The 20,598-nt window shown below is 39.5% G+C and overlaps 1 protein-coding gene and 1 long non-coding RNA gene across 3 annotated transcripts; both read right to left on the minus strand.

Moving 5' to 3' along the window:
• Nucleotides 1-7,316: 7,316 nt before the first annotated feature.
• LOC114868984 (uncharacterized) lies at nt 7,317-20,478 on the minus strand. 2 transcript variants are annotated; one of them, XM_055502169.1, is made up of 5 exons: nt 19,497-20,478; nt 19,015-19,089; nt 15,977-16,646; nt 8,040-8,221; nt 7,317-7,487 (listed from the first exon to the last, which is right to left on the minus strand). In XM_055502169.1, exons 2-5 carry the CDS (start codon nt 19,041-19,043, stop codon nt 7,454-7,456), a joined length of 915 nt encoding a protein of 304 aa, XP_055358144.1. In that variant the 5' UTR covers nt 19,044-19,089; nt 19,497-20,478; the 3' UTR covers nt 7,317-7,453. The 2 variants fall into 2 exon arrangements, with proteins under 2 accessions (XP_055358144.1, XP_055358145.1); XM_055502170.1 differs by lacking the exons at nt 7,317-7,487; nt 8,040-8,221 and adding exons at nt 10,794-10,842; nt 11,922-12,009.
• LOC114868987 (uncharacterized) lies at nt 9,974-10,910 on the minus strand. The gene is made up of 2 exons (XR_003788091.2): nt 10,794-10,910; nt 9,974-10,408 (listed from the first exon to the last, which is right to left on the minus strand). It is a non-coding gene; the product is annotated as an uncharacterized LOC114868987 (long non-coding RNA).
• Nucleotides 20,479-20,598: the final 120 nt, after the last annotated feature.

A 20,598-nucleotide genomic window follows, 5' to 3' on the forward strand; every position in this document is an offset into this window, starting at 1 on the left:
AGAGTCAATAAGACTTAAAAAGTCCTTCGACATTGTTTTGTCTGGACAGCACACATGTACATTAAAATCTCCAACAATAAGAACTCAATCATACCTAGGCATGATTTCAGCCAGCAGTTCAGAAAATTCATTAATAAAGTCCTTATTATATGTAGGTGGACGATAAATCACTGCACACAACACAGGGTGCGGGTGACCCAGTTCAAAGAAGTCCAGTTCAAAGCTGGAGAAGGATTTGGATATAGCTGGTCGGCTACATTTGTACACAGATCTGTACACAATGGCTATCCCACCGCCTCGACCCGACGAGTGCAGACAGTTAAAAGAACCACAGTCCGGTTGTAAAAGTTCAGAAAGAGCACTGGACTCTCGGTCAGACAAAGAAAGTCCAAGTGTTGTGAGCTGAAGAAATCCTTAAGGATAAAAGTTTTGTTCGCTAGAGACCTGGCGTTTACCAGGCCGACGCTGACAGGTGCTGGTGGGGCCAAGGTATTTGTAGTCCGGGGGGCCCGGCAGAGAGGCCGCAGGTTCTCCAGATTGACCCCACGCTGCCTGGGCCCATCAGAACAAGGACGACAACGGTAGTAGAGCTCCTCCGGTCCGACGATAGGCACCAGCCAGGCACTAACAGGCTCCAGTAAAAGTCGGAAAGGAAAGAGGCAATGAACCGCTCCAAATCCATGCAGCGAGTCCACCTGAAACCGTATCAAGCAGGCCTTCAGCTTCACCAGTTTACCGCTGCGTCTGCCCCGGCGACGGTGGAGTTTTCTCCGTGAAGGTAGCATCGCAGCCTGGCAATGGTGAGCAGGTATCCCAGACAAGTAAGGAGGCAAACTTTCCTGACCATCAATGTCAATCTCCACCAAGTTCCTGGCCGAGACATGAAGATCCAGGTGCGTAAGGCGATCATACACCAGCAGAGCGTTGGCATTTTGAATGACACTCGACAAAAGCAGCATAAACACAAACAAAGTCAGCCATGACAGACGGCAAGCCGGACACTCTGGCGCCATCTGTCCGTCTGTGTGGAGGAGTGTAAGACATCCAGCATTGAAAGTGCAGCATTGAGAGTGATCCCTAACCAACGAGCTGATATACGCTTCATCATCAGTGATCCTAGAGGTGCTTGGCTATAAGAGCAACCATGGGAGCCATGAGAAACAATACCCACCATGGAAACGAAGGTTGGAGGCAAAAATCAAGGCAGCTCAGAGGGAAGTGAGGGAAAATTACCATATTGAATATGGTAACACTGGTGGAAGTTAAACTTTTTTCTTCTTCCAATACTGGCGCCCCCTAGATGTTTTCGGCACCCCGTGGCATTTTTCTATAGTGCCTATGTCACGAGCTGACCCTGGTTGGGACCATCAGTTGTGTTGTGCAGAAGTCAGGTGGATACACAGCTCATAGTCCAACTGATTAGACTTTTGGAATTTGTATCATGGCAAGGAAAAAGCAGCTAAGTAAAGAAAAACGAATGTGCATCATTACTTTAAGAAATGAAGGTCAGTCAGTTTGAAAAATTGGGAAAACTTTGAAAGTGTCCCCAAGTGCAGTCACAAAAACCATCAAGCGCTACAAAAAAACTGGCTCACATGCAGACCGCCCCAGAAAAGAAAGACCAAGAGTCACTGCTGCAGAGGATGAGTTCATCTCAATCACCAGTCTCAGAAATCGCAGGTTAGAGATCAGGTCAGGAGCTCAGATTATATATATATATATATATATATATATATATATATATATATATATATATAAGTGGTGCATAAGTGGTCTCATCCACTTTCCAAGCTCGAGTCCTCTACCAGAGGCCAGGGAGCTTGAGGGTTCTGCGCAGTATCCTTGCTGTTCCTAGGACTGCACTTTTCTGGACTGAGATTTCGGATGTTTTTCCAGGGATCTGTCGTAGCCACTCCTCCAGTTTGGGGGTCACAGCCCCTAGTGCTCCGATCACCACAGGCACCACTGTGGCCTTCACCTTCCAAGCCTTCTCCAGTTCTTCTCTGAGCCCTTGGTATTTCTCTAGTTTCTCATGTTCCTTTTTCCTGATGTTGCCATCGCTTGGTATTGCCACATCCACCACTACGGCTTTCCTCTGCTCTTTATCCACCACCACAATGTCTGGTTGGTTCACCATTACCATTCTGTCTGTCTGTATCTGGAAGTCCCACAGGATCTTGGCTCGCTCGTTCTCTACCACCTTGGGAGGTGTTTCCCACTTTGACCTTGGGGTTTCCAGTCCATACTCTGTGCAGATGTTCCTGTATACTATGCCAGCCACTTGGTTATGGCGTTCCATGTATGCGTTCCCTGCCAGCATCTTACACCCTGCAGTTATGTGCTGGACCGTCTCAGGGGCCTCTTTGCACAGTCTACACCTTGGGTCTTGTCTGGTGTGGTAGATCTGGGCCTCTATGGTTCTGGTGCTCAGGGCCTGCTCCTGTGCAGCCAGGATGAGTGCCTCTGTGCTGTCCTTCAGCCCAGCCCTTTCAAGCCATTGGTAGGATTTGTTGAGATCAGCCACTTCAGTTATGTTCCGGTGGTACATCCCATGCAAGGGCTTGTCCTCCCATGATGGTCCCTCTTCCAGCATCTCATCCTCTGTTCTCCACTGCCTGAGACATTCACTCAGCACGTCATCTGTCGGGGCCTTATCCTTGATGTACTTATGGATCTTGGATGTTTCATCCTGGATAGTGGCTCTCACGCTCACTAGTCCTCGGCCTCCTTCCTTGCGACTAGCGTACAGTCTCAGGGTGCTGGATTTGGGGTGGAACCCTCCATGCATGGTGAGGAGCTTTCGTGTCTTAACATCTGTGGTCTGTATCTCTTCCTTTGGCCACCTTATTATTCCTGCAGGGTATCTGATCACTGGCAGAGCGTAGCTGTTTATTGCCCGGGATTTGTTCTTGCCATTGAGCTGGCTTCTTAGGACTTGCCTTACTCGTTGGAGGTATTTGGCTGTTGCTGCATTCCTTGTTGCCTGTTCAAGGTTGCCGTTTGCCTGTGGTATTCCAAGGTACTTGTAATTGTCCTTAATGTCTGCTATTGTTCCTTCTGGGAGTGAGACCCCTTCTGTGTGGATTACCTTGCCTCTCTTTGTCACCATCCTCCCACATTTCTCGAGTCCGAATGACATCCCGATGTCCGAGCTGTAGATCCTGGTGGTGTGGATCAGCGAGTCGATGTCTCGCTCACTCTTGGCGTACAGCTTGATGTCATCCATGTAGAGGAGGTGACTTATGGTGGCCCCGTTCCGGAGTCGGTATCCATAGCCAGTCTTGTTTATTATTTGGCTGAGGGGGTTCAGACCTATGCAGAACAGCAGTGGGGACAGTGCATCTCCTTGGTATATGCCATATTTGATGGATACTTGGGCAAGTGGCTTCCCATTGGTTTCAAGGGTGGTTCTCCACAACCTCATCGAGTTTGCAATGAAGGCCCTTAGAGTTCTGTTGATGTTGTACAGCTCCAAGCATTCAGTTATCCATGTGTGTGGCATTGAGTCATAGGCTTTCTTGTAGTCGATCCAGGCTGTGCACAGGTTGGTGTGTCGCATTCTGCAGTCTTGGGCGACTGTTCTGTCTACCAGGAGTTGGTGTTTGGCTCCTCTGGTATCCTTGCCCTTCTGTTCTTCGCTCATGTATTGACTCATGTGCCCACTTATCTTAGCTGCGATGATGCCTGACATGAGCTTCCATGTTGTGGAGAGACAGGTTATTGGCCGGTAGTTGGATGGGACTGTACCCTTTGAGGGATCCTTCATTATCAGAATCGTTCGCCCTTCGGTTAGCCATTCAGGGTGAGTCCCATCCCTTAGTAGCTGGTTCATTTGTGCTGCCAGGCGCTCATGGATTGCAGTGAGCTTCTTTAGCCAGTAGGCGTGGATCATGTCAGGGCCAGGTGCTGTCCAGTTTTTCATACCTGAGACTCTATGTTGGATGTCTGCCACTGTGATAGTCACTGGATTCTGTTCAGGGAGGTTGCTGTGGTCTTCCCTCAGATCCACCAGCCACTGTGCATCACTGTTTTGTGATGCCTCCCTTTCCCATATACCCTTCCAGTACTGTTCAGTTTCCAGCCTTGGTGGGTTTGCTCTGCTGTTATTACCCTGCCATTGAGAGTACACTTTCGCAGGTTGTGTTGCGAACAGCCGGTTTATTCGTCTGGCTTCGTTATCTCTGTTGTATCTCTTTAGGCGGCTGGCCAAGGCTTGTAGCCTTTGCTTGGCAGTTTCGAGTGCTTCAGGTATGGTCATCTGGCTGTACCTCTTGGGCATCGGTCTTTTCATTGCACCTCTCTGGGCCTCTGTCATTTGGCTCACTTCCCTCCGAGCTGCCTTGATTTTTGCCTCCAACCTTCGTTTCCATGGTGGGTATTGTTTCTCATGGCTCCCATGGATGCTCTTATAGCCAAGCACCTCTAGGATCACTGATGCTGAAGCGTATATCAGCTCATTGGTTTCTGTAATTGTTGTGGTAGGGATCGCTCTCAATGCTGCATTCACATCTTCCATGAGACCTTCTGATGGTACTTCACTTAGCCGTTGTAGTGGGGTTCGGGGTTGCCTGTTCAATCTCGCCATGATCTTATCTTTCAGGTCAGTTGCTGCCTCGCTCAGCGTATCTGTGCTTATTGGGGCTTCGTACCCAATTTCCGGTTGGGGAGATGGTGAAACCTCCCCTCTGACCTGGCGTCCTGGCTCCCCCTTGCCGTAGCATTTGTGTTGTATCTCGTCAATCTCAAGTTGTGATAGCAGTTGCCGTTTGTGGATGTTGGAACACTGAGCTACTAGTTGCTTAGCCGTCAGCCTTGAATGTGGGTTTCTCCGTTCCCATTCACCGCATGGGAACGGAGAAACCCACATTATATATATATATATATATATATATATATATATATATATATATATATATATATATATATATATATATATATATATATATGTATATATATGTATATATATGTATATATATGTATATATGTATATATGTATATATATATATAGTTTATATTTAGTTCCTTTTTTATGGGCAAAACAAGATAATGAGTTGTATGTGAATACCCAGACAAAAACAAATCATTCCAGACTGTACTGGCTCCTTTCTAAAAGAAGGATTTCAATGTGCTTTAGCCATGGGCCATGGACACAACAGGGTACCTTTTCTCCATGCCCTATGCCCACTCCCCCAACCCCAAAGTCACACTCATCTGCTTTCATGAGCAGGCATTGTAGACAGACTGCTTTACAAATTGAGCCTATAATCTCGTCAGACATGATGGCTAACATGGGGGGAGAGATGGGAGGCGAGGGGGTGCAGTGTAGAGGGCACCACAGGAGGATGTGAAGGCTCCACTTGAATACAACCCTTAAGGGTTAATCATATTCAAGTCTTTGTGGGACACATCTAACTCAATTGTTAGTTGCTGGGAGAGATTAATAGTGTGCAGTACTGTTAGTATTACTGTTAGCATGGTTACTAATGACAGTCTTTATTACATATATATATGTATTGGCATACATACATACATATACACATGAATGCTGATATTAGATTTACCCTTGAAACTTAACTGGTAGCATAAAAGAAAACTTCACCGACTTCAATGGGGGTTGACCAAAACGAGTTCGGGTAGTATGTCAGAATGATGGGACACCCAGATTCCTCCATATTTTCTATGCAGAGAAATTTTCGTTCATTCCTCCTCCAACACATTCTGGGCTCACCGACTACAACTAGTGCTTCCTGGTTTCCTCTGTACCTGCCCCTGTCAGACTCAGAAAAGGCGGAGCCAGGCTGCTGGCACGCAACTGCTCTGTCGGCCATTGTTTTTCCTCGCATACGCGTATAAAGGTCATTTTAAATCACCCACCTAAACAAACAGCGGAACAGCGGAACAGCGGAGACTTCGGCAGACTTCACTGGATGTAGCGTGTGAGATAAGTATAAAAAAAAGCAAGACAAGCTAAAAAAAAGACATAGCTAAGAGGTTGGCTACAAACTGCAGGCTAACAAGATGTTGGTCTGAGGAACGTTAATAGAATCGCAACAAATGACACACCATCACAAGAAGAATACACAAGTTGTATGAGAAGAAGAAGCGTTACAACACACACCAACTGTTGCTCTCACCGGACAGCAGTAGTTTTAAAATGAAAATGCATGATATATTACTTTCGAATTTGTTACTGAATGCTTGTTATATTAATAAATTAATCGCGATTAACAGCAGAACACTCATGCAGTTAACGCGATTAAGGATTTTAATCGCTGCGCAGCACTTATTAAAACGTTTTTTGAAGTTTGTAGTTGCTTACAAATGTTTCACTGTTCTTTCACTTAAGAAAAGCAAGTTGATCAGAATGCAGACATTCTAAATACATAGAATATCTACATAGATGGCCTTGAATTGCAAGTGTTTTTAAAGTTATTTACTAAAAACAAAGGCATTTTTAAGCGACCAGTGCAGTATCTTAAAACAACAGATTATTCACCAGTCTGCTGAGACAATTTGTAATTAGGCCATAACTGCACAGTTCAGTTATAAGAACCAAAGTACAAAGTGGAATACAAACATAGCCAAATGATTAAATGCAAATGGTCATCACTCACTCCTATCTAATCACCATATCCTCTAACACATCTTCAAATGGCTTTTCAGAGCACGCAGGGATGTGGTTTATATAGTCATCATCTTAGTGTATCTTAGTAGAGCAAAACAATTAACCTAATGTTTTGTGCTCTCAGTCACCAGAACACTCCTGGTGGATTAGGCAGTCTCTGCATGAAGACAGCTGAAGGGATTATTTTGTACTTCAAAGGGACATGTATTTGTGTAACCTTTTGTGTAAGTAGAGATTAAAGGAGAATACCACTCAATTATAGAATTGATGTGTCACTTTTGTTAATCTAAAGTGCAATTTTTACAACACTTTATTACCCAGCAGTACTTTAAGTCACTAGTTGTAATGCAAGCAGCATGCCCCTTCTATGCGACCAATAAGGCTGTATATTAGATTTATTTGTTAATGATGGTAGTAAATAATTTTTATGGCAATGAGGTCACATATTTTACCAGCCACTCTAAATACATAAAATTCACACTAACTATGAGCACATCTAGCACATGAATAACACTAGGTGTGTTCACAATGTCAAATCATGTCCAAGGGTTGCTAGGCAGAGGTACTTTTCCATCTGTGTGACAGCCCAAATTAGATATAAGACAGTCTCAGCCAAAAAATAATAGAATAGTTAAACACAGAGAATTCACAAGATGGCCTAGACAAAGCTCACAGAAACACCAACCTTGTTAGTAACTTTGTCCCTCAGCTTAATTTGTTTCTCCAACTGATTCAGATAGCTGTCAGAGCTGCTTCTGTGGACGGAACAGGCTAAGTTCACATGCTGGCCAGTCTCCAGTTCATTCTCTGTCCTTGTTGCAGGTCTTTCTATAGGTGGAAGAACTGGGTAGGAGCCCAGGGTCTGTAATAAAGAAGTAGCATGTGTTCTGTGGAAGCTTTGAGGGACCTGTTTTATATGAACCTTGTCTGGACTCAAGTTTTGCTTCTCTCCATCATCGGAAATTGGCAACTTCCTAAAACACAAAGTTATTAATAGAAAAAAAGTATTTACATTACAAAAATTCTATATCACTACAGCATTATTATTTAATACTTATGTTAGAATTTATTTTATACTCATTATCAGAAATGTACTGTATCAAAAAACATATTCATGCCTCAGTTGTAGTGTATATGTTTTCTGGGTGTTCTTTTTGACATAGCTGTCATTTATCCTTCTTTATTTGTAAAGTACCTACTAATTTAGACCCCACAGTACCAACTTAGTTACTGGAGTTTGAGGTTTAAATGGTTCAACTCAATAAAATTGAAAGGGCTTGAACCGCACCCGTTTGGACCAGACCCAAAATACTGGGGTCTAAAAGGGTTAATAAATGGAATTTCTGTATTTGAGTGATGCTCTGAAAATGTAATGCTCTTATATAGCTGGTAAATGAAACAAAAAATGATTTACCTTTGGACAGGACTACTCATCACGTTTTGTTGAATGGATTGTTTGTTTAACCCTCCTGGAGACTTGTAGGAGAGTTTTTCTGAACCTGTCTGTTTATTTCCCGTGGACAAGGCAAGCTGAACATGGCTCCAATGAAGATGACCAAGGAGAGATGTTAATTGTATGATTAAATCCTGGCCGTGCTGTTGAAACAACAAAAGATGTGATAAAGTTTGGATTAAAAGAGTTATAACTGTTCTTGCTCCTCTAGCACAGGTGGCTGCTGTAGCAGTGGGTTTGCAATATTTCTTAGGCTTTCTTAACCTGGAGTTAGATTATAATTGACAAATATTCCATATTTGTGTTAACAATGAATATTACTCACACACCAATAATTGCTTTGGAGTTGTACAGGGCTATATTTTTGTCCCAATACTTTTCACTCTGCACTACACTATCCTTTAGTTAAGATTATTAGAAATCACTCAGACAACCCTAGGTTATGTTTGTGTATAAAAAAACACGACACAAACTAATGAGTCTAAACCCAAGTTCATCCAATTTAAAAAGATATGGTATAAAATAGATATTAAGATATAAAGGCCTGGATGTCTTTACTTTTATTTAACTAATTTCAAACAAGAATGAGCTTATTGTATTTGGGACCTAAAATCTCAGCGGTATTGAATCAGACAATCATTCTGGACGATGCAGTGACCTCAGGTTCTACAGTGAGTGTGCAGTTGCTGGCCCTGCTGACCTGCCTATGTTCTGCTTGTTGCCTGTTGTTACAGTAGTGTTGTTATTATTGTTGCTTTTTCTAATTTATTCTCTTTCCTTACCCCAACCAATCAAGGCATTCAGATTCCGAATTCTGTGCAATTGTAATTATATTTTCTGTAAAGTATTAAAGGGGACAGATTATACGTATTTACATGCTAAAGAATATGACTTTGAGTGTCAATAAGGTGTCTGTAAGTTTTCATTCCAAAAAAACCCTGTCATCCACACTGCCTCTGTCAATATGTGGTGTTTAGTCTCCCTCAGTGAAAGACCTGTTTTAGGGGCATGTCACAAGTGAAGCTGCTCGCCACACCTCTATGCGGAAGCGAATCCCTTTTTTTGATCCATTACACGGTTAAAATGCGATAGGTGGCGGTAGTGTAACATTAAGCATGTAAACCACCGTGACAGAAGACGAAACAACACGGGCCGAACAGGGGACAGTGATCAGTTTGTTGGTAGTGGAATCCAAGCACAGTAAATAGTAATGTCGCAATTACATTTACTTTTACTAGATTTGATTTATATAATTTGCGAAGCGACAAGCGGTTGCTAATGCTAATGCTTATGCTAAATGGCCTATGCAGCTTGAATATTTTTACCTGGAAAACTCTAATAGAAAACACTGCTTTGGCTTACATTATACAAATATTGAGTGCACAGCTGAAATAACTAATATAAATTCATTTTTACATGTTTTGGCTTGCTTGTGCTGCTGCTCTGACATAATTTTATTAAAAAGAATTGTGCTTTACTATTATCACCGCATGACGTATCTGGAAATAAATAAAGCTTTGGTTCAAATTACATATTTACCTTACGTATTTTTACTGCTTTTAGTAATGCTTATGATATATCAAATATTCTGAGTCAGTTGGGTCAATTGCAGGACATTGTTTAGGAACCAAGTACAATTATATAACTAATAGAGACGTAGTTTTTTAATAATTCTTGATAAACCAGACAGTAATATGTCTGTGTATCTCAAGTTGTTACAGGTATCTGGCTTAGAGATGCTAGTGAGCTGGTGCTGGGGATTACTGGGGTAAAGAATCTGAGTCCGTCATCCCGTCTTGCATGGTGTGCAGATCAAGGCAGTTTCCTGATGGACAAGCCATTCACGTATGCTGGATTTAGACCACCTGTGGAATTACTCATCATTTACAGTTGAGTAATAGAAATGTGTTTTTTTGTTTTTGCAATCTTTCTAAGCAATAGATTTTTTTCACCTTTATAGCTAACCATATAAGAAAAAGAAATACATGTAATTTCAATATTATGTTTTCCTGAATACAAGTACAAGTTTTTTTTTTTCCCTCTTAAAATAAGAGTTCAGTAAAATATGTAATTGTTAAAGCCAACTTTATTGCCAATCAGAAAATGCGCCAGTACTCCAAAGCAGGAAGAAACTTTTGTCCACACTCTAATGTACAATGTATAGGTTACTAAGTGAGTTGAGAAGCCTGGGGGTTTGAGGACAGAGGCTTTTGCAGGTCCTTGCTGTGGAAGTGCTTGCTGGATAGAAGTACGGTGACCAGACCATGTCCTGGGTAGGTGGTAAACTTGGTTATGTTGGAGATTTGTTTCTGCAGCCTGGACAGGTATGGCTGGTAGTGAACAAGTGAAAGTAAAACGTATTTTGACAATCAGTGAGACTTTTATAGCAAAGAGTAACGTACAAGTTCCCTAAAATGTTTACATGGTGGATTTATTGTCTCCAAAACATTACATAATTGTTAATATTACTGCTGTTGTTGTTGGTGTTATTAATATTGTTATATTTCATTATTTTGTGGCAGAGTATAACACAAAATCAACATGTTGATATAAGCTATAGCTGTCACGTGACAAAAGAACTGAGCTGTTTGAGCTAATGCAGCTGCTGCCATGTGGCGAGAGAAGGTACTGCATAAAAACTAACTAATTGTTGAGAGGACTTGCTACTCCTGAGTCAAGATTAGTTCATATTGTTCACGAACGACACATCTATACCAGAAGGAGGCTGCGGCTGTCCTCACCATGACACTCTTCAAAAAAGGTACTGCAAACAGAATTATAGATTAGTGAAATGTAGGCCACAACCTTCTCTGATGTAACAATATACATTACAAGACAAAAAAAACTACACAAGAGGACAAATTCTCCTTATACAAATCCTTAAAAACAGATAAACATAGCTGTAACAATTAAAATATTAAATTAAATGTAGCCATTAGCATGCCACTAGCTATTAGCATGCCTCACTATGGGGTGCCAAATGTAAAAGGAGCACCTATAACTAGTTTTCTCACATTTAGTTAAATGTGCAAAGGTGTAAACATAAATGTAAATGTTAAATGTAAATGTTAAATGTAAATATAAATGTTCAATGTTAAATGTAAATATTAAATGAAAATGTTAAATGTAAATGTTAAATGTTCGCCGAGTGTAAAACTGAATATTCAAGTGCAAGTAGACTCCACCCCTCCCCTCAAACAGCGCTTGTAATGCTGATCCCAGATCGGTGGCGCAAACTCAAACACCTTAAACAGTGCGCGCAAACCCCGCACACATCTGATCAGGAAACTTTTGTTTATAGCGTGGACGTAACTTCGGCTAGCTAGTATAGTTAGCCAACTAATTCTCCACCGGTGCCACAGAAATATTCTATTCAAACCTACTTAACTCCTCATTAATGGTGTTTACGACAGAACAGCAGTTTGAAGCGGAGCCTCAGCCCGCACACCTGCCGTTACAGCCCGTTCAATCTCCCCCAACGGGAGGGAGTCGGAGCTGGCGGCCATGATGGCTTCGACTTCAGGTTTCTCTCCAGTATTGTCGTCCACCGATCCAGAGTCAGATGTGGGTGGATCTTGTACAATATTTAGTTTTACACTCTGCGAACATTTACATTTAACATTTAGATGTAACATTTAACATTTACATTTAACATTTATATTTAGACTTTTGCACATTTAACTAAATGTGAGAAAACATGTTATGTCATTTAGGTAAATGTGAGAAAACTAGTTATAGGTGCTCCTTTTACATTTGGCAGCCCATAGCCTCATATGCGTAGGTTACTACATTTGAAACAGAAAAACTAACATATTAAGACATAATTATCAAGCAGGTACTTACTACAGCGAGTGGATTACTGACTGTACAGTAGGAACAGATCCTTTCTTCAACCTGAGCCAAACTGAGCAAACCCAGTATTGTCCGGAACCTTGTTGTCAAAGCAGTCAAAGCAGAGGTGAAATTAAGTGCACATATGGACAAACACTTAGGCAGTGTTGCCAGCACTGGTCTATCCATAAAGTAATCCATAAAGTGGATCAGTGCTCAGTGTGTGTAAACGTTACCCACAGAGTGATAGGAATGCTCCAAAATGTCTAAAAAGTGGATTTTGCATGACTGGTATTCTTTAAACTTTGTACTTACTTTGTAAAGTCCCTTGCAATGACATTTGTTGGTGCTATATAAATGAACTGAATGTAACTGCATTAAACTTATTTATCCAACAACACCTCTTTTCCTATTTCTTTATATATTTCTGTCAACCTCTGGTGCAACCACATTATTAGTGTTCACTTTCCCTACTAAAGACCATCATGATTTGGTTCCTACAGTGCAGCAGGTGGTTTATGTACATCAAAAAATCTTCCTTAATACTGTAAAAACTCTAAATGAAAATTTATTTTTACACTTATATTTTGACTGACCAATGTCGATCAATTTAAAAGAATAGCAGCTCTCATCTTGAATTTCTGTGCTGACAGCCTCCTTAAGAAATGCATACACCTTAAGGACAAAAGAAGTTACATGATGATACAAATCAACTGTGTGGGAGTTTAATATTGCACCCATTCATTAAAAATGAAAAAAAAAAACTGTTTTCTTTTATATAACATCAATTAAAGCATTTAGTTAACTATACAACTGTCTCAGTCATGTGAGTAGATGAATGCTATTGACAGGCTAAATGTTTTTTTACAATGCAGCAAAATCTGTGACGGTGACATCTTTGTAACATCTATCAATAAGTTTGTAATTGTATTTAATAAACTGAGCTTACACTTAGGAAACACAAAAAAAGTAATACTGTTGAAACGAAGACCTGAGAGTGTTAGTTACACAAAACATCTTCTATTATGTTACATTAAAATAGCTTTGAACATTTTGTCAAGACCAGTGCTGATACAGGCGAACAAGGCCAGTGGTTGAAAGGTCAGGAGCAAATATGAGTGACTACTGTATGTCCAGAAACATTCATATACACACAGACAAAACTGCCATTTCCTTTTGTCGTCCATTATAAAAATTCCAATCATTTCGAATAAATGATCAACATTGTATTACATGTTGAGCATGGAAAGCTGTGTAATATTCTTTCTATTCAATTGAGAGACACATAATTGCTTCTCTGAGAGTCACAACAAAGTCTGGCAATTGCTGCTAGCTGTATTACCTCCTGTACCTGGGAAACATCTGCTTTTTGCAATGAAGACATCAAAGGGGCAGTGGATCTTGAATTGCATTTAGCTGCTATTGTGGCCAGCCCAGGTAATCTTGATTAGGTGTTTAGACTAAGGCAGGGTATACAGTGGCAGAGAGCTCCCCAGAGCTTTGGTCTAAAGCTATTAAAAGATTGTACATTATGTTCCCCTGGCTTTGAAGTGAGGGCCTGCGATAGGAGAAGAGACTCTGAGGGCTTAGTGCAAAAGCAGAAGATTGATCTGCTACTTCTGTCTTTATCAAAGGGGGCTCTAGCTCACATGAAGCAAATCATTACTACAGCAACTTGGCTGAGATAAACATTTGCTGCAATTGAAAATTGGTTACATTCAAACATATGGCTAATTGTCACAAGTTATCTTCAAATGGCCACTTTCTTCAAAACACGAAATCAGCTACACATTTATTGCCTGTGTTGACTAACACTGATCTGTAAAACTGATGTGATTTGCACTTGGACCACTGCTACTGTTTCCAAGAACAATGAACAAGGAAGAACAAAAAAGAGTCTGCTTTGACATAGAAGATGCACACATTTTCTAATTATGAAAATTTAGTTTGTTTTTTTTTAATTAGGTCTATCTAGCTAACATTTTTTGAAAATCTAGTACAGAAAAAGCAGTTATTTAATTTACCATTACATTTACTTTATCTATTATTTTTTTGAATGAATTTGTTTTGGGCCTAATTCATAAAAGGTTTGTTGTTACATTTTACTCTGGCTGCAAGCCATCCACTGGTTATATTAATGCCAAAATAAAAGAAATAGACTACATGCAAATCATTGTCCCCTTCTTTTATGCCCTATGCCCCCCATTAAGTAAGGCATGTCTTTGGGGAGATGGGGCAATAGAGAACTAACAAGCAAATTCAGAGAGAAAATGACAAAACACAAGGGTTCAGAAGAGGGAAAGGCTTTGGCTCTGTTTACTATTGCACAAAGCTAACGGCTCTTGACTATGTAAATGGTGATGATATGAGACATTGTAGAGAGCTGGGGCTCAGATGGGTGAACAACGCTAGGGGTATTATAGCCAGCAAACAGTCTTGTGGCCCAACAAATGGGGAATGTGGGCCATCCCAACCAATTATGCCACTGTGCCAGGTGCAGCGATGTCTAAGAGCCTATTGGAAACCATGTGTCTGATGTTCTTGTTGTACACATCAACTCATAATAAGCACTGCATAGCCAGACATGGCTCTTTTAGATGAAAACAGCTATGGCCCTTCTGTCAAATTAATTTTCTAGACTGGGTCAGAGCAAACATCATAGAATATTCTCTTAGCTGTTTTTCTGAGATGACAATAAAGAGCATATGGATATCAGTACAACTAAATGAGTATAGATTTGGGAAAAAATGAGATATGTTCGGTTCATGCCACAATATGAGTTCAAGCCACTGATCTAAAAGTGTCTTTATGATTAGAATAGCCTAAAAAGTAAGTATATAACTTAGCTTATCATCTCAGCGACAAGTATTTAACTTAATATATAATGTTAAAAAGGTGTACCAGTTTTTTCCAGCCTATATCACCAGATAATACTTATTTTTCCTTAAACATGAACTAGTTATGTGATTTGATCATTTGATCATAATAGTAGACTTCTGATATTATTAACAGAAAGTACCCCTCATGATTCAATGGCTTGAAGACTTACATTTTATTAATAGTAATAACTTTCACCTCTCTTTTTAAAAATATTCCTTATCTTAAGTGACTTTTTGTTTACATTTGATCCTCATTTGAACAGGGTTGATATTTGGATCCACCATTCTGATGTATATTTATTAGCGTGCTTTGGATTGTATTCTTGCTGCATAAGCCAATAATAACTTACCTTCAGCAGCGAGTAATATGGCCTGATATTTGCCTCTAAAAAATTGGGGTATAGATAGGAGTTTGTGGTTGAATAAACGACTGCAAGATGTCCAGGTGCATCGAATGTGGATTAAGGCCAACACTACTTTGCTTTTATTTGTCCATAAGACTAGGTATTATGGTTTGCTTAGATGAGGTTTCGCAAACCTCAGGGACACTTTGAAGTTCTTTTTATGCAGAGACAACCCCATTAAACTGTGTTCCAACTTTATCTAATTGTGCTGTGGACTCTAACATTTAACATGCTCACTGAGGCCTGTAGAATCAGAGAGGTACTGTAGCTTGTGTTTGATGTTTTTTAGGCACTGTACAGTCTGACCCTAGACGGTGAGTGTGCTGTGAAGTCAATTCCTGACTGGAAATTGTTGCCGCTCTGTTATATTTTCCACTTATAAATAATCCCTCTGCACATTGTAACACACACCTTAATGCTCTAGATCAGACAACTGCCACAACTTTGCTTTTGCTGTGGTCAGCACACCTGAAAAGCGGTTGGCTGCAACTTACTTTCTAAAATTCTATAATAATAGGATCAAATTATTTAGATTTTTTTTGGTTTTCACACAATACTATGGACCTGAGGGGGTGGGGTTAACATGTTTCATGACTGTTACTGTAAATTAACTAACATACTAGGAATAATTATTAATGCTAGTGCAGCTCCTGGTGTTTGTTTCTGTAATTGCACCTTGTTTCATGACATTACCTCCATAAAAAAGTGTCTCATAAAGATTCAAATAATGATTGGATATTTTTTTTCAGACAGATGCAACTGATTTAAGCAAAAACATACTTACCTCATTCACATCATGAGGCCTCTCCTGTTTCAACATGTGAATCCTCACATAGGAGCCAAAATTGGATCTGGATGTGTTGTGGCCCAGGGTTATTTTGTTACGTTCCACTATATCCTTTGTCTTTCTTCCAGGTTTTTTGTTCCATACATCTTTGGGACTCAATGTGGATTTGCTCAGTTTCTGTTTTTGACTGGAACTCTGCTGTGTTTGTCTAGGTTCTTGCTGGTAGCAGGTTTGTAATTCTAAAGCATTTGTATCCTCTGTTACCTGAAGATACATGCCAACATTTTTAGCATTCACAAAGCCATTATTACAACTCTCTATTGATTCTCTTTGTGAACCTCTGTCACTTTCATTTACAACAGAAAATCTGGACAACTTGCGAAGTTCATTATGTGGTGATCTTTGTTGCAAATTATTTTTATGACAACCTTGAATTTCTTCCGAGCTCTGAACATATGGTGGGTGAAGGTGGTACGGCTGGTCATGAGGAGTCTCAACTACAATTGGCCCAGTGTTAATATTATATCTGTATTGTCCATTTATTTCGGGTTGGTATATATCACTACACGACTGACTGTATTCTTCTTTAGACTGATACTCCTCAATGCAAATCTTTGGATTCTCAGTGAAGGAGCCATTTATCTTCTGGTTGGTCGTCAGAAGCTGGCTGTAAGACAGTAAACACAATAAAGATTATATGTTGAAAGACACATTGCCATACCTCAACTACAGTGTGTGTGTGTGTGTGTGTGTGTGTGTGTGTGTGTGTGTGTGTGTGTGTGTGTGTGTGTGTGTGTCTAATATTGCAATTCAGTTTATTTATATAGTGCAAATTAACCACAAAAGTTATCTCAGCGCACTTTACAAAGAATGTTTAAGACCTTGCAGAATATAAAAATACAACTATAAAACTATAAAGGACACCCAACAAATAGGGTATCTATCTATCTAAAATTAATAAGTGGCTTTTTTAATGACATTTCCATTTCTAAAGGAAGCTTTAGAGACACCTGAAAACCACATAGGCCTGTGCTAAGAGGTCAAAGGAACAAGAGGCATTAGACCATTATTAGAATGATGATGTTCTCAAACAAAGAGTGCTAGGCCTTATCTTAGACTTGTGAAATTGAAACGGATGAGGAGAATTATCAGCATGTATTTACAGATAATTTTCATATTTTCACCTCCAGGCTCACTAATGAGAGTGTATTTGGGAGCTACTAGAGGGGGAATGGTTTACAAACTGCTTATGAAATAGCTTGAAAATTGCAGGCTAAAATGCTCTTTCTGATGGTGATGAAAAGATCTCATTAAAATAAATAGCAGAGAGCCTCTTTGTTGTGCTTACTAGCAGCACAAGGGGGGCCTAATTCTCCTGCCATGATGTTGTGCATTGGTGAGGGGGGGAAGGGCTGCCTATGTGTAGGACCCTTCACTTCGATGAGGCCAAAAGGGTAAGGGATCTAATGACTCCAACTCAAACAAGTTGGAGAATGTATCAGACAACATGCAGCTGGGTATGACACCTCTAACAGAGAAAACAGTGTATATTGCCCAAATACAGCATCTATATACAAAAGCGACTAAAATATTTTACACAGGAAAGAAGACTTGGTCTTACAGACTAGGCTCAAATACTTTTTGCAACATTTGGGCAAAAATAGGTTAATAACATAGTCAGGAGAGATAAATGGACTTGCTTAAATATTAATCTTTTGGTGGAATGAAGAATGTGTTTTGGGTTAATAAACTACCTAATGGTTTCATGCAAAAAGACTTACTCGTGGCATGTAATTTTTAGCTGAAACAATAAACGGTGGAAGTCGACCTACATTTAGAGGGGAATCAATTTATACAAATTAATAACAATGGAGAATGCTTATTTTGTCTTTTAGAGGGAAATGACCAGCAGGTGTGTCTGGAGGAAATAAAATGCAGAAAACATAGTAGCCAATCAATATAGAACTCAGCATAGATGCCAAACTCTACTACTTCAGAAGATAAATCAATGGTGACCCTTATTCATGGACTATAAGTGATTGTGATCTACCCAAAAATACAGACATCTAATTTCCCTCAATTCCCCCATTATTATAGGGGAACATAAATTAGACCACTGCCATTTCAATGTACCAACAGGGGCAGCATCTCATTGAATAGATGACACTGTTGCATTGTTAAGTGATGAATAAAGCCCATTTATCTCTTAATTCATCTCCAATCTCAAAGTAAAACATTTGATTGCTACTGCCATTCTCTCTGTTGCATATTACCCAAGCAGCACAATTACACTATTATCTGCTTAATTTTAATTATTTGTCATGTTCAATGGGTAAATTGAACAAGGTTGGGCACACTTTTCACTGCGATGAATAGCTTATACAGTAAATCATAATTATACAATTACTGTAATGGGCAAGGCTACATCCCCAATAATCTGATCATTCTGTTTTATCTCACAATACATACATTACTCACCTCTATAACCACATATGGTAAAAAAAAAGTTTTTTATCAAAACATAAATAGTCTTTTTAACATAAAATGTAATACTTTTTTCACCTAGAAAAAAAGACTACAGCTTCTGTTTAAAATACCATTCAGCCACTAAAACAAACTACTGCCATCTAAAGGCAAAGTTATGTAACTATACACTAGTAAAATTGTAGTTATAGTAATCATTTTCACATATCCTTTTTTCCGAAGTCTCACATATCCTATAATATATACTAAGTGGTCTAAAACTAACTAAAATATATTCTTAAATGTTACTGCACTCAGTACCCTATGACACAGTAATGCTGTCAACAAACAGGCCAGCAAATTCGCACAAAAACAAAGTTTCAAATGTTCTTTTATTCACTACAGGTTGTAGCAGCTTTACATAAAAGAACCCTAATATAAGTCTAACTGCAACCATGATTATTGCTTATTATGGCTTGATACAGTACAGTGTGTGTGTGTGTGTGTGTGTGTGTGTGTGTGTGTGTGTGTGTGTGCCATCATATGGACAAAAAGGACATTGTGTAGCTTACCGTGTTCCTTGTGCATCCAAGTATTCCATTTCTATAAGGTTAATCTTTCTCCAGCAGTGCGATTTTCCCTCTGGGCTATGATATACATGAAAATGTATGTGTTCGTTTTATTTTCATCAATATAACCTTGCTTAAAGCTACCATTACTTTCAATTGGAGGCGAATTTAACAAGTTTTACGGTAGCCTATATGCTGTCAGTTGAAGGAAAGCTAGGTCAAACGAATAATATATGCTTGTAGTAAACTAAAACGTTGTGACGTTGCTTATGAGGAAAACAACGTTAAGCGGTATGAAAGCAAAATGTTAGCTAAACGCGATCACATAATTAGCTAGCTTGTATGCTTGCAGTTTTAACAATGGGCTATGAACACCATTTCCGTTTAAAACTAACTTTGATAGCACTAAACGGTTGTATTAATGGTCACTACACTGTGTCGTACTAATGACAAATCACTTAGTAGTAAAGGTGATAGATTCTCACCTGTTTTGCTCGGTCAGTAGTCTCCCTTACACTGCAACTATGGCAACGCCGCACACATTAGGTAATCCGATTCCGTTCCTCGGAGGTTAGCACAAAAGTAAAAAACTGAAAACGGTGACTTCTTTTACCGCCATTGGAAACTCAAAAGAATTAACACTTACCTTTGTCTTTGCTAATAAAAAATTTACCTTAATATTTATACCTAAATTAAAATTGTTTGTGCCAGTAGGTCGCAACTGGTTAGTTTAATCATTATTAGCATGACTAAATGACTATGATTTTTACAATATGGGAGAAATAAGTCAAACGCTTAAGCCTTTAAAGAAAAAACGCTCCAAAGTTATTATTGGGCTCTTTATGTATCACGTGGATAATTGACACGTATCAGAATCGTTTTTACGCTCCAGGTTCGCACAAGACATGGAATTGTTTTCGGTTTGACTCAATCTTTTTATGCCCTCATAGCAACATTAATTACATAGAATTGTATACATAAATTATTCGCGTCAAAAAAAAAATGTAGATACTTCAGCCTAAACAATATTACTTCTAGAGTTCAGTCTAAGCATGCATCGTTACTTAATATAGATTTGTTGTATAGTAAATGTCATTTGGCTTATAATACTTGTAAATTTATGAATATTTCTTGCTTTTAGCAGCAAACGCAGCTACACCACCATCTATTGAGCTCAAACGGTAGGGCAGTTAATTACCATCGGTTGATGAGTGCCTTTAGTTAAAAGAAAACAACCACCCTCAAACCACGTCAAGCTCTGCCATTTTGTGTCTGAACAAGTTAGTCAAGCAATGTTAAAGCACTTTAACCAAAAGGTACTGAATTGGTACATTTAATGCAGTCCACTTGTTTGGACTCATGGCTCTCTGGAATTGTGTCGTCCTCAGTGGATGACTCATCCTTGAAAAGAGCTGGCAGTTTCACCTCAATACTAAAGAGTTTTGAAATTTGTAGCTCAAGGACAGATGACATCTTAAAAACATATTAGAACATAAAAAAAAAAATAATCACAGTATAAAAACATTTAAAATGTTCCGGGCTCTTTGACAATAGTGCAAACAGCTACTTGCGCACACGGGAGAATTA

This window comes from Betta splendens, chromosome 14, assembly GCF_900634795.4.
Source record: "Betta splendens chromosome 14, fBetSpl5.4, whole genome shotgun sequence".
Classification (NCBI taxonomy): Eukaryota; Metazoa; Chordata; class Actinopteri; order Anabantiformes; family Osphronemidae; genus Betta; species Betta splendens.